The sequence below is a fragment of the Aspergillus undulatus genome (genome assembly GCF_047715775.1).
Source record: "Aspergillus undulatus strain CBS 261.88 unplaced genomic scaffold BDV17scaffold_35, whole genome shotgun sequence".
Lineage (NCBI taxonomy): Eukaryota > Fungi > Ascomycota > Eurotiomycetes > Eurotiales > Aspergillaceae > Aspergillus > Aspergillus undulatus.
Genome location: NW_027396639.1, coordinates 174,393 through 187,395, shown reverse-complemented (window position 1 = coordinate 187,395; position 13,003 = coordinate 174,393). Strand labels below are relative to the sequence as shown.

At 49.4% G+C, this 13,003-nt stretch overlaps 4 protein-coding genes across 4 annotated transcripts; 2 read left to right on the top strand and 2 right to left on the bottom strand.

Moving 5' to 3' along the window:
- Positions 1–64: 64 nt before the first annotated feature.
- On the top strand, positions 65–3,144 carry pldA (putative phospholipase PldA). Its single transcript, XM_073754130.1, has 8 exons — positions 65–199; positions 253–644; positions 693–845; positions 894–1,515; positions 1,569–1,829; positions 1,879–2,339; positions 2,390–2,938; positions 3,016–3,144. Exons 1-8 carry the CDS (start codon positions 151–153, stop codon positions 3,028–3,030), a joined length of 2,502 nt encoding a protein of 833 aa, XP_073614130.1. The 5' UTR covers positions 65–150; the 3' UTR covers positions 3,031–3,144.
- A 1,145-nt stretch (positions 3,145–4,289) lies between these two features.
- BDV17DRAFT_267296 (uncharacterized protein) lies at positions 4,290–5,154 on the bottom strand. Its single transcript, XM_073758347.1, has one exon. The coding sequence runs from the start codon at positions 4,648–4,650 to the stop codon at positions 4,345–4,347; it is 306 nt and encodes a 101-aa protein (XP_073614129.1). The 5' UTR covers positions 4,651–5,154; the 3' UTR covers positions 4,290–4,344.
- Positions 5,155–9,908: 4,754 nt separating this feature from the next.
- BDV17DRAFT_292728 (ribose phosphate diphosphokinase subunit PRS1) lies at positions 9,909–11,651 on the bottom strand (the record flags this gene model as incomplete). Its single annotated transcript, XM_073762436.1, has 5 exons — positions 9,909–9,939; positions 10,003–11,060; positions 11,140–11,260; positions 11,312–11,321; positions 11,393–11,651. The coding sequence occupies 5 exons, from the start codon at positions 11,649–11,651 to the stop codon at positions 9,909–9,911; spliced, it is 1,479 nt and encodes a 492-aa protein (XP_073614128.1).
- A 325-nt stretch (positions 11,652–11,976) lies between these two features.
- BDV17DRAFT_292727 (bifunctional precorrin-2 dehydrogenase/sirohydrochlorin ferrochelatase MET8) lies at positions 11,977–12,823 on the top strand (the record flags this gene model as incomplete). Its single annotated transcript, XM_073762435.1, has 3 exons — positions 11,977–12,072; positions 12,139–12,620; positions 12,676–12,823. 3 exons carry the CDS (start codon positions 11,977–11,979, stop codon positions 12,821–12,823), a joined length of 726 nt encoding a protein of 241 aa, XP_073614127.1.
- Between the last annotated feature and the right edge of the window lie 180 nt (positions 12,824–13,003).

The window sequence follows — 13,003 nt, the reverse complement described above, 5'->3', positions numbered from 1 at the left end:
ATGATGTCAGAGGTTTACGCTTCCCCTCGTGGGGGTTTTTACTTTGATCTTCTTTTCTCTCCCCTCCAAGGATCATCCAAGCCCATTGCTGCCTGATGTGATTGCTGCCAGTTCTGGGTCCTGCTGCAGAATCGCCCTCACAGTGTCACCATGTCTCATTTCAAGGAGAAGCTCCACAACCTTGGTGATCACTTGAAAGGTCAATACCCCGCAGGAAGTTGCCAGGCTGTCAGATACTAATTTCAGCGGCAGATACCCATATAGATGAGAAGGCGCACCACTTGAAGCACCGAGTCGGCAAGTTTTTCAACATCATAAATCCGAACCACCGCCACGACGAAGAGCACGAACAAGAGACAGACAGGAAGAGGACCACTATCTGCGAGTCACACCGCTTCGGGTCCTTCGCTCCTGTTCGGCAGGGAACCAAAGTCAAATGGTACGTCGATGCGCTCGACTATCTCTGGGCTGTTTCCATAGCTTTGGAGCAAGCGAAGGAGGTCATTTACATTGAAGACTGGTGGCTTTCGCCAGAGCTATTCCTCCGGAGACCTCCTCTTACAACGCAAGAGTGGCGATTAGATCATGTTCTCAAGCGCAAGGCTGAGGCTGGTGTCAAGATTTACGTGATCGTCTACAAAGAGGTTAGCTGTTTCCTGAACGGCATTGCTTGCGGCTGCTGATTAGTACAGGTTCACCAAGCACTAACATGCAACTCTGCGCATACAAAGCATGCTCTACGAGCACTCTGTCCTGAGGGAAGTCCAGGACATGGGAACATCAGCATTCTTCGTCATCCTGACCATAACATCTTCGAGAATGCGGCGGATATGACATTGTACTGGGTAAGGTGCCCGCCCCAACAGCTGGGTGGTCCCAACTAACAAATACAGGCTCATCATGAAAAGTTCATTGTCATTGACTATAACGTTGCTTTCATTGGAGGCATTGATCTTTGCTTTGGCAGGTGGGACGCGAATCAGCATCCGCTAGTTGACGTTCATCCGTCTCACTTGCGAGCGGAGATTTTCCCGGGACAGGAATTCAACAACAACCGGATCATGGATTTCCAAAGTGTAGGCGAGTGGCAGTCTAATGAGCTCAGCAAGGCGGAGTACGGTCGAATGCCATGGCACGACGTAGCAATGGGGCTGATTGGTGATTCTGTCTATGACATTGCCGAACACTTTGTCCTCCGGTGGAACTTTATCAAGCGTGACAAGTATAAGCGAGATGAGAGTGTTGATTGGCTTCTGCTTGAAGGTCGCACCGGAGAAGACGAGGACCTCGTTGGCGTTCAGCGTCCAAAATATCCAGTCGGCGAATACGTGCAGCATCCCTACCAGCCTTTGAGCACCAAGCTCCGCGGTCAGCAGGGCTCTTGTCAAACACAGATTATCCGCAGCAGTGCTGATTGGAGCAGTGGCATCCTAGTTGAGCACAGCATCCAGAACGCTTACAAGGAGGTTATCAGTAAGGCTGAACACTTCGTCTACATTGAGAATCAGTTCTTCAGTAAGCTTTGGTGATTGTACTACATGAAAGCGTTTGTAAGCTGACATGCCTAGTCACTGCAACTTCCGACCAGCAGGCTCCTATCCTGAACACTATTGGACGCTCCATTGTTGATGCTTGCGTCCGAGCAGGAAAGGAAGGGAGAAAGTTTCGGGTCATCATTGTCATACCGGCAATTCCCGGATTCGCCGGAGACCTTCGACAAAACGCAGCGGCCGGGACACGGGCTATCATGGATTATCAGTACAAATCAATCAACCGAGGAGAGCACTCCATCTTCGGTCAGATTTCGGCGCAGGGGGTTGATCCTACGAGTGAGCCACAATTGTCATACGCAATTAATGCTTTGCTAATAACGTCCAGACCACGTATTTGTCTTCAACCTACGAGCGTATGACCGAATCAACAAAACGCCGGCGTTAGAGGAACTTAAAAAGGAAGCAGGTGTCTCATTCAATGATATCCAGCGTGGTGTCGCGGAGACCCTTGCAAGCGAGGCTGTCCACCCATCAATCGGCAAAGAAGGCGATAAGAACGAGGTCAACTACGGAGATGCAGAGAGAGAGAAAGAAGAGCGGATTGCCAGGTTGCAGAGATATGAGGAAAGGAACAAGGCTCATGAAAACCATCCTGCCGCCAATAACAAAGATAGCGTCGCCCATACCACGATGCTCAACGGTGGTAAACTCTCTGATGAGGTATGGGAGGGTGATCCTGAATCGGAGAAGGAGAACTTTGTTCAGGAAGAGCTCTATGTGCACGGCAAGGTGTGCATAGTGGATGATAGGCTTGCAATCTGCGGCAGCGCCAACATCAACGATCGAGTAAGTCTCTTGTGGTTCAGAAAAGACGCAAACTAACCGTCACCCTCTAGTCACAAGTTGGTTACCACGACAGCGAATTGGCCATTGTCGTTGAGGACCAAGACTTCATCGACAGCACAATGGACGGCAAGCCCTACAGAGCCGCACGCCTTGCAGCAACCCTCCGACGGCAATTATGGAGGGAACACCTCGGCCTCCTCCCAGCCCAAGACTACGACGCCTCCAAGTCACCCAACGCCCAACCGCCGACAGTATGCATGAATGAGATCCTCGAGGGCCCCGAAAACGACTTCGTCACGGACCCTATGAACGACGACCTCTGGAAAACGTGGACAGACCAGGCGACTGTCAACACCGATATTTACCGACAGCTTTTCCGCACAGACCCCGATGACCACATCCGTAACTTCGAAGAATATGACCAGTACCGAGCCAAGGACGGGTTCAAGATAGGCCACCTTTATGACCCGTTCATGCCGGTTCATGAGGTCCGCGAGAAACTCGACAAGATTGAAGGCCACCTTGTTTGGATGCCGTTGGACTTTTTGAAGGATGCTGAGATGGCTGAAGTCGGGCTGCAAGTTAACCAGTACACAGAAGTAAGTTCCTTTGCTTTCTACCTGTCACTTTTTCTTCTCTCCTCGTATTCCCGTGCCGTGCTAATCATCTCGAACAGAGCATCTACACTTGATATTTGATATCTCAAGCCACATAACGTATCCATGCTGATTCTTTTTCCGGTTGTGATTTATCTAGTTGGACATCCCACTTGCTACAACTATGGTTGGACTAATACCCCCATCAATACGAATATATCTCTAATTGAAATCCTGAATGCATTTACTTAACGCCACCACCCAATCGAGTTGTCCTTCTTCTATATCTACTCTGTACACCGTAGCTAAGCTACTAGTCATAGATGGCCAGCTATTTCTCGACACCCCGCAAAAGCCTAGCATTCAGAAGAAGCGTTTTTCTTTTTTCATTTTCTTTCTTTTCGACCTGTCAAATCCATCCGTCCCAGCTCCCATCCTCTCGGGAAACCAGCCAAGCCCCTAAAGTACATCCTAGTCACTGTGGATTCTTCTTGCACACCGATCTTCCTGCACAGTGCACAGTGCACATCGAGTATGCCCGAGCTCTTCAAGTTCGAGAACCTTCAGGAAAACATGCGAACTATCTTGTCTACTCTGTATATATCATCAGTGAATTCTTACTCAGCCCAGCCCAACTCTAAACAAGGATCAGGGAACTTCATCTCGAGAACCTCATTCATTCACCGGCACTACCTAACCCTCCAGCTCCCAAATCTAGTTCCCGTATTGCTGGTCTGGTTGACTAGAAACGAGTCAAAAGTAAGTGTTACGTTTACGCTGCGCTGCGCCTCTATCTAGTCTCTTGCTAGATAGCTACGACTCTGGGGCTAGCCCCGGATATCGTGAGTCAGCACTTTCTAGTTTGCACAGACAGGATAAAGGAGTAGGTGTTGATGGGTTCGACGCCGCACGGTAAGCAGGGCAGGGCAAGGCAAGGCAAGGTGATAACCATGACGAGATACTGAAGTGAAGACATTCAGTTCAATCCAAGCCAAAGCCGAACCTTAGTAAAGGGATGGTGCGCTGAGTAAGGTTGACCCTAGGGCAGTGAGTGAGCACCTCAGTGATTGTACGGCGTCAGCGAGAGAACTAAAATTGATGTTGGAGCCGTGGTGTCGTACAAGTAATGTGGTCAGGTGTGCGGTCATACCATACCATACCTTCCTTGCCCGACCCGTGGCCGTACCCGGACCCGGACCCGTCTATCCAGAGCACAGACAGAGGGATCCGACGGGTGAAGTAGGTAGCGCGGAATGTGGTCTGATGCGCGGCAGCTTCGTTATCATTCCGCTGGTGAACTGTGGAACATGGGGCCTAAGTTGGATGGGTAAAAAGAAGGAAAGGTGGATGAGCTCAGTTGCGTCGCCGCAGTGTAAAGTTGAATTTCTATCGAGGACGAGAAACGACAATTAATCTATGGTTAGGTAGCACAGTCCACGCTTCACGATGCGATGCAATGAAGAGCACAGTCGGGTCCGCCAATCAAAAGTGCAAGGAAACTGGAGGCAGAATGGAGGAAGACAGGGATACTCGACGGCAAAAACAAATAAAAAATCGAGAAGGAATAAAGAATAAAAAATAAAAATAAAAAATAAAATAAAATAAAATAAACTTTGCTTTTGTTCCCGATCCTTGAACACCAGGGCAATGCGCTGTTTGTGACAGAAAATGAATTTCGTAGGCATAGCATAGGTTCGGCCGTTATGATGCTCCATTGAAAGTGTCGATATGCGATGCAAAAGAAAACAAAAAGATGAAGAGGTAAATTCGGATGCAATCGCTACATCGCGGTTGGTGGATAACTGTGCGCTTTTTCTGGCGTCTGAAAACGGGTCTAGACTTGGCCCAAAGTATCGATTCTGGGTTCGTCGTTATAGAAGCCAGGACGAAGGTAAGCCGACAGACGACTGGGCTGGGATCAGCAATCCGATTGGTAAGTTGGCTATGGACACAAGCATTTGCGGAGGGTGATTCGTCGAAGCGTGGGAACTTGAGCTGAGATTCAAGGAAACGCTTTCAGAACTGAGTTTCGAGCGAAGGGTGGAAAGCAGATCAACCCGCTGAGACTGTGCAAGTTGAGAACAAATGATGCTGAGATTAAGAAATTTTAGAGGCAAAATTCTGGACAGTTAGGAGAGTCAGCCCATGGTTCAGAGTGTGTACAAAGGCGCAAATAGAGGGAAGAGTCGAACAAGATTCAGGGCAAGGTATATCGTTTCTCATACCAGGTCATAAGGGACGTTCAACCGGGTAACAGCCGAAAATGTAACTGTTACTTATGCTTTAGCGGTGTGGCAAGCAGGGCAACGGCAATGACCACAGATTTTGCAGCGCCAGATGGCAACATAAGGCCCGTTGTTGCAGTCAGAGCACCGCCAGGTAAGGATATTGCCGTTCGTGGCCTGCACAATGGCGAAAACATGACCAGAACACTGATTGGCCATTTGAAATTGGTGCTGACGCAGGTACCTGGTACAGTAAGCACCCAGTTTCCGGTTCTCGTGGATCGGTTTTGACGTCTAATTACCCCGTGTAGATATAGAATGTGAAAAAAGCTTCGTGATCGCCCGCTGCTTCGGTAGTGTGTTGGAAGTATAGGATGATCAGGTCGATCCGAGTGTGAAGAAAGCAATCGGTCAGGGCTTCCGGAACCTTAAGGGGAGGTGAAACACGATGGATGAGGTTTGGTATACTTCGAAAAGACGAAAGGCAAGGAAGAGGAATGTTCTCAGATGAGGTGCCAACAGAAGAATGTCTCAAGAAAGCTGGACGAACAAGAGAAATTATTGAGAATGAGAACGTTGGAATGGGGCTCCATAGTAGGTATAAATAGGGCGAGCTTTCAGATGTGACCGGACCACGAAGGTATCAAGGATTCAACGGATACATTCACTTGAAAGCAGCTGTTCAACAACAGGTATCCCGGCAGCTGTGCGAGTCCAGGCTAGGAGCAGGGCTTGCTGCATGGAAAGTCTCTTTATCGGATGAGAATCGACGATGCAAGTAGCCGACTGCTCTCGGGCAATTGAGTGGATGGAACAACAAAAGAGGAAATCCAATTATATCTGAAAATCACCGGAGGAAATAATCTTCAGGTCATGTTCGGCTTGCCAGATTGTGCGAGTCGTATATGAAATTTTTTGTTTGAGAAGGAAGTACTCCGTCGATGCGGAAGACCGAAGGTTGCGGCAGTGTAATAATAGGGATCGAGAATCGGCACCAGCCATTCGGGGAGAGAGGTCGAGACCGCGAGGAACTCGATTCGAAGTGATATATCGCCAGTGGGCCACACAGGCGGGTAAAAGCTTTCGGAGACGGAGAAAGACATGAAATAGTGTCGTTGTTAACTTTGTGGTGATGCGCTTCCCCGTTAGCCAAAAGGCTGAGCAAAGCTGGGCAGCAGCCAGGAGGTCCCTACCGAGTCGAGGAGCAGCATGATTATGCCAGATCGACAAAGGATCGGAGGATCGAAGGACTAGGAAATTCCACAGGAAGATCTAGAAACCCAGGGCTGTGGTGCTGGAATGCTGGATCCTCTGTGGCGTGCAGATCATGAGGGTCTGTGTGGGAAATAAAGCTGCGCCTGCAGCAGACTGGAGCCTAGACAAACAGCAAAGAAAGTACGGTTTCGAATGGGGAAAATGGACGAAACAATGAAGGAGAGAAAGACAAGGTGATGACTTCATGGTGGTTGGAACTGACTCGGGGCCAGCGAAACCAAAATCCAGCTTCACCAACCTTCTTTCTCGCGATCCTCCTCCAACCTCTGCCTCCCACTCACGATCTGCCAAACTTTACTCTCCTGCCATTCATTGTTCACCTCTATCTCGAGCCAACTCTCGTCATTCACAAGCAACTTCCCGCGCATCTCGGATCTTCTGGATCCTGCAAATCAACCCAATCTGCCCGGAAACCGTTCTCAACTGCCGCGAATGCCTCGCGAAACCTCCACGATGCTTGCTCAGCTGCTCATAGGAATAATTTTCCTTGAAAGTGGATACGATCCACCGCCAGAGGCAGGGGTGTCTCGGCTCCTCATCCCTGCAGAAGAGCCAGGGCCAGGGCTCTCGAGCTGAAGCAACGGCTATCCGTGATCCAATTACAACATACCATATGACTGTTCTTGATGTTCACACACGTCGCATCCCAGACTGGGCTCATGCATAGAGTGCTCTATGATAATTAAATGTGCTTTCGAAAGTCGCAATAATTCAAGTTTTGGTCAAGCGACCCTGGGGCCCCTTGGTCACGATTACGTCTCGCCCTTTTCTTTCAACTTTTGGTTCATCATGGTCGATCCTGGCGGAGAATATTGTACACTTCCGCGGTCCCATCAACCAGGTTCGCAGTACGCACGGCGCCGTCGAAGGAGCTAATCAACTCCCAAACGAGCCGCGCAGGAAATTAATTTAGGCTGACTCCTTCAGCGACCAGCTTCCATCGTGTAGGACCAGTCCAAGTCAATCCTGGAAAGATCTGCAAGGAAAAAGACACTTGTTGGGCTCCCAGGTGAGACTGCTTTTGTCTCTTGCGTCAAGCCAAGGGCGATATGTACTAATAATGGATAATTATAGTTGACAGGATCGCGGAAGCATTTCATGGAATTTTCGTCTGATGACTGCCTCGAAAGATTGAAATAAGGATTGCCTCGTTCTACCAGGGGGTTGCTCCACCAAAAGTCCGGAATGGAAACTTGAGGCTTGGTCCAGCTCATAACTAGGCAACGCTAAAAAGTAGATCGAGATATCATCCGCAAATCACCTCCCAGATCAGGCTTCTTGAAGGTTATGACATCTCCGTGGTCCTCAATTTTTCTCAAACAAAACGAGCATGCGCTGCTCCCCGGAACTTGATGAGCCATGGGAATTCCAGGAATACAAGGCGCCCAGGAAGGACCTGCAGGTGTCCAAGACTTCGTTTGCAGGGCTCACGAACACAATGGCCTCGAAGCTGGCTTGGCAGATTTCTACGGCAGACAAGTAAACAACTTCTCTGAATAAAGTAAACTGTCCAAACATCAAGACGCTCGGCAGTCAATACTGCTCAACTTTGCGACAGATACTCCGCGCAGAAGCTTAGAACTCAAAACAGTCCATCATGCCAGTTATGGAAGCTCCTTTTACTCAATCACGGATGACCAGTCGGATCTCGACGCTGAGTTTACTTGATCTACCGGAAACGATTCCGCGACGTGTTTCTGACTGGTTCGAGTAACATCTAGCCTTGACGCTATGGCTGAGAGATGTCCACTCTGGGGATTCGAAGCTGGTGTCCAACTTTTCAAGTTATCATTCGGAGCCAGACAGGGGTACTTTTGCCTTTCGACAGGTCTTTTGTTCCCAGCAGCTCCCACCCCTGTTCCGCGACACTGCCTCGCAGCTCCGCGCGTTTCGGCCAACAAATGGTGATGAACTATCTCCATAAGCTTTGTTGCATTCAATCTTGCTGCCAGCAAACATCCATGGCCAATTGGCCATTCTTTCGCATGGCGCCTCCCTCGTGTAGCCTCCAAAAGTCCTGCGTCAATGGTTTAGCAGTGTCGAGAAAGTACCGCAATGATGCTATTTAGCTGAACCTGGTACGTCTCAAGTCTGATGTCATATTCGTACCACATACCCGGCGCCAATTCGCCGCCCAACAGGGGGCTTCGTCAGAAGAATGATCCTCTACCGCATCCTCGCTGTCGGGTTCGCGCACACCGCTACAAAGGTTCCCATTGGGATTCAATTTCCCATGCACCTTTCCTTTCAAGGACCCGGCAGACCGATCATTGTGTCACATAGAAAGGCCGCCGGGTTTCTCCCAGCTTCGAGCATCGGAGTAGCAACATGACTCGGCTGCGTGCTGCCAGCGTCGAGCCCGGCCACGGCCAACGTAATCTGGACATCACTTGCATACCTGCATACGGACATGAAGTTCTCAATATGCAGTTTGCTCACGCGACTTTCGGCATTCTTTGCTCTGATCTGGTGATTTCCGGTTACAGGTCTTAACACCGATACTTCAGGTACGGAGTACTCGTCACGTTGCTGATCCAATTGAAGCAGAACTAAAATTAAACACTGAAGGTAGTAGTAACATTCTATTCGAACATCTAGCATGTACCTGCGGAGTACAACAAGGTATCTCCAACCCACTAATATCTATTCTAGATCACCGAAGTGTTCGAGATGTTCTCTTGCATCAGCTCCACGACCAAAAAGGCCCAAAGACGAACTTCAGAAGCTGATGCCTTCATTCCTCGAAAAGCCTACCTCGCGCACCTACCCTATCCACGGCAAAGCCATGGAAGGAATAGGAATGCTCAATAGACTTTATTTTGCTCTCCCAACGCTCCGTTAAGAACGATCTTGTGAATTTGAAACAAGACGCTCCTGCAGCCCCAAAGTGGGCTGCACCGCTGGTTTTTGCTGAGGCGTTGCCTTCGGCTGGCCTATTTACTGCAAGTAGTAGGCCGGTATCGGCTACGAATGGGTGGAAACTGGAAAGGAAGAAGGGGCGAGATAGAAATGGCAACTTGACGGTGTACGACTCGGCAACCTGGCTTGAGTAGCGTGAGGGAAGCAGATGTCTCGACGACCAAGATCCTACCGGGGACCAAATATAAGTCTAGAATGAGACCAGCTGTACTTGAAATAGATCCAGCTTCGTGATGTGGAACATGCCAACGTTCAACGTTCAACGTTCATAGTCACATCCAACCGGTAAGTCAACAAAAAAGCACCTTCATGAGACCAAACGATCGCCCTGCGAAAATCGAGTAAGAATGAAAATGCCCAGGTTATGGGAGAGAAATATGAGCCATCATCATGATTTTTTGTCATTATCGTCTTTCATAATCTTACCAACGTACTACTCAGCACTAGTAGTGGTATCATAAACGCTTCATCAAGTTCGGAGGAAATGCAGTAGAGTAGAAACCATGAATCGGACAGCGGCGATAGTGATACTTCAGTCGCTTTTGAAATCAGATTCAGTCATTAAGATGGAACAACGCCGAAACACTGGGAGACGTTAGCGCAACGGCCACTAGTTTATCTGGACTCCTGAAGATAGTTTGAACTAACCTTTCCCCATAGTGATGGCGTCTTATGCTCTCAGCTAGTAGGCTGGATATATCGATGACGATCAGTTTCTTGATCTTCCGCGCGACTTGCGGGGAGATGGGGAATGTATTCGTGACGACGACGTGGTCGATGGATTTGCACGCCTCCATTTGTTCGAGTGATGAGTCCCCGAAGAGGCCATGAGTGGCAATGCAGTAGACCTTCTTGGCCCCGCCGCGCTTCACTACGGTTTCTGCTGCTGCGATCCATGATCCGGATTTGTCAATCATGTCGTCGACGAGGAAGACCGTTCTATCTCGGACGTCTCCGACTAGCGTGATGGTCTTTTCTTGTTCGACGCTTCGCCCGACGCTGCCTTTTTCGTCGTCGGAGGAGTCCTCTGCGTCGAAAGACCCACCTAGGGCATGATCACCGGGCAATGAAGATGTGGTGGAGACTATAGAGTCCGCCATTACATCCGGTATCGCTTCTTCATCTTCTTCCCGGTTCAGTGGCTGTCCAGGAGTGGCATCCCCAGAAGCGGGCACAGAAGTAGGGCCGGACGGAGGATAGTCATCATCGACTAAGTGGCCTTGTACCAACCGCCCGGTAATCACATCCCGGACTCGAACATCGGTATACTCATTCACCGCTTCCAGCTCGGAAGGCCGTCGGGCACCAGAAGGGGTTTCGGGACGCAAATAACCAAAATCGACCTCATTTGTTTCCGGTAACGAATCCTCTGCTGAAGCATTGAGGCTTTCGGCGGGGGTCCGGGCGACGAATGGGTCGTAATCTTTGGGCAATGGCGTGGTATCTCGTTCCAACCCCTCAAAGAAAACCGTGCTGTCTGCCAGAGTCGCACCAGGTTTGGGCCGACGTCTGTCTGTTGTGACGATGCCAAAGTTGAGCTTCAGGGTGTCTGCCAGCGATGTTACACGCTTAGTTCCCCCTGCGTTTTTGCTCACGACAACAGCCTCCCTCCAGCCGGGAACATTGTTACGAATCCAGCGTGCAATGAAAGGTTCGGCGAACAGGTTATCGACAGGCTTAGCGAAGAAGCCTTGCATTTGGGATGCCTGATTGGAAGGGCCGGTTAGAATATCATCCAACCTGACAGAGAATTCAGTGTAACAAATCGATCGTTCCAACACTCACATGGAGATCCAAGGTAATAACATGGTCAACTCCAGCAACTGTCAGGAGATTTGCAAGCATACGTGCGGTGATGGATCCACGATGGCTTTTCTTCTTGGATTGGCGGGAGTATGGGAAGTACCTCGTTTGCGTCAGCATCATGTGTAGCAATGAGCCCAACTAGAATCCATACGGCATGACCGCTGAAGAAAAATTTGAATCAGCCTCCAAAACGACATAGATGATTTTAATAGTCGATACGATGTAACCATACCTGTGATAGACTTCGCGGAACCTCCCTTACAAGCTGAGATCATGATCAACAGCTCCATGACGCTGTCATTGATCTTTTTGCTGCCGCTCTGGATGATGTACACATCTTGATTTCGCACGGAGACGCCAACATTTACATTGGTTTCGCCATTGCTGAATTTCGAGAGGTCTACTTTGGCAGGCGAAGTACCTAGCCTCTCGCAGACCGTCTCACTGAGGAGTGGGTGTGAGTTACCACTGAAGATCTGAACTCCCCGCATCCTTGAAAAGATCAAATCATCAAACGAACTAATTCATTAAGCTGATAGATATAGAAGCGTTAAAATGATAGCGTCATCCCAAGTGGGCGACAAAAGTTCGACGATCAAAGGATGAGAGGGGGAAAAACTGCAGCAAAAAAAGATGCAGCCGAGAGCCCACTAGTACGGTGCTTTTGGTGACTTTTTCCGTTCCGAGTTGTGGCTGGTAGTACAGCTCGTCTGTCATCTGTGGCTTGCAAATTGTGGCTTAGTCCAGTGAGGAGGGACAGCTTTCCACCCCACCTGGAAGTGATTCCAGTCCTTCGACATACGCAATTCGCTGATAATGGCGTCAAAATTTCCAGAAATCCAAGGAGGGGGCTCCCTGATTGTTGCATGGCAGATACGAGACAAACATGTCCTAGTCGTCGGTGGTGGTGAAGTTCGTTCCTCTCTTTACCGCACTATATATATCTCTGCATGTACCACTCTCTAACCACCAAAACAGGTAGCTGCTGGACGTATCGTCAATGTCCTCAATGCGGATGCCAAAGTCACTGTCGTGTGCCCAGTCTCAGGGTTGAACGAAGAAGTGGCCTATCGAATATCTGAAGGTCAAGTCAAACACATTAACCGGAATTTTGAGCCCGTTGACCTAGAAGGCGCGGATATGGTCCTGTGTGCTATCGACGACCCCGAGGCTTCGACGCAAGTCTGGAAACTCTGCAAAGAGAAGCGGATACCAGCCAACATAGCTGATGTGCCGCCCGAGTGTGACTTCTATTTTGGAAGCGTGCACCGCGATGGCCCGCTGCAGATCATGGTCAGTACGAATGGGAACGGACCAAAGCTTGCAAGTATGGTTCGGAAGAATATTGCAGATACGCTGCCTAGTAATATGGGTACTGCTATAGCGAATGTTGGCAGGCTGCGGCAGAAGTTGAGGGAAGTGGCTCCTGCTCCGCAGGAGGGTCCTAAGCGGATGAAGTGGTGCGTCTGAAGTTTCATTATCGCTCACTCGTTCCTATGCTGATGAGAACCCTAGGATGTCCGGTGTCTGTGAACAGTGGAGGTTGGAGGATTTGGTGCACATGAGCGAGGAGGATATGGCGGCTCTACTGACGCACTATCAGTCGGGGAATGTTCCCACCATGGGCGAGATTCGAGCTAGCGTCCCAGCCCCGACTGTATGAGATTCAGTTGGTAACGAAGAATAGAGTATCTTGATGGCCAATGAGTTTGTAAGTAAAGTTATGTATATGAAGCACATCTCTGGAGGTTCCAGAGGCTTGAAGAAAACAAACAGACAGCATTCCGGTATGGCTAATTTTACACTAAGTGATCTTGAGAAGCAGAAACCAGCCTCTCACAGA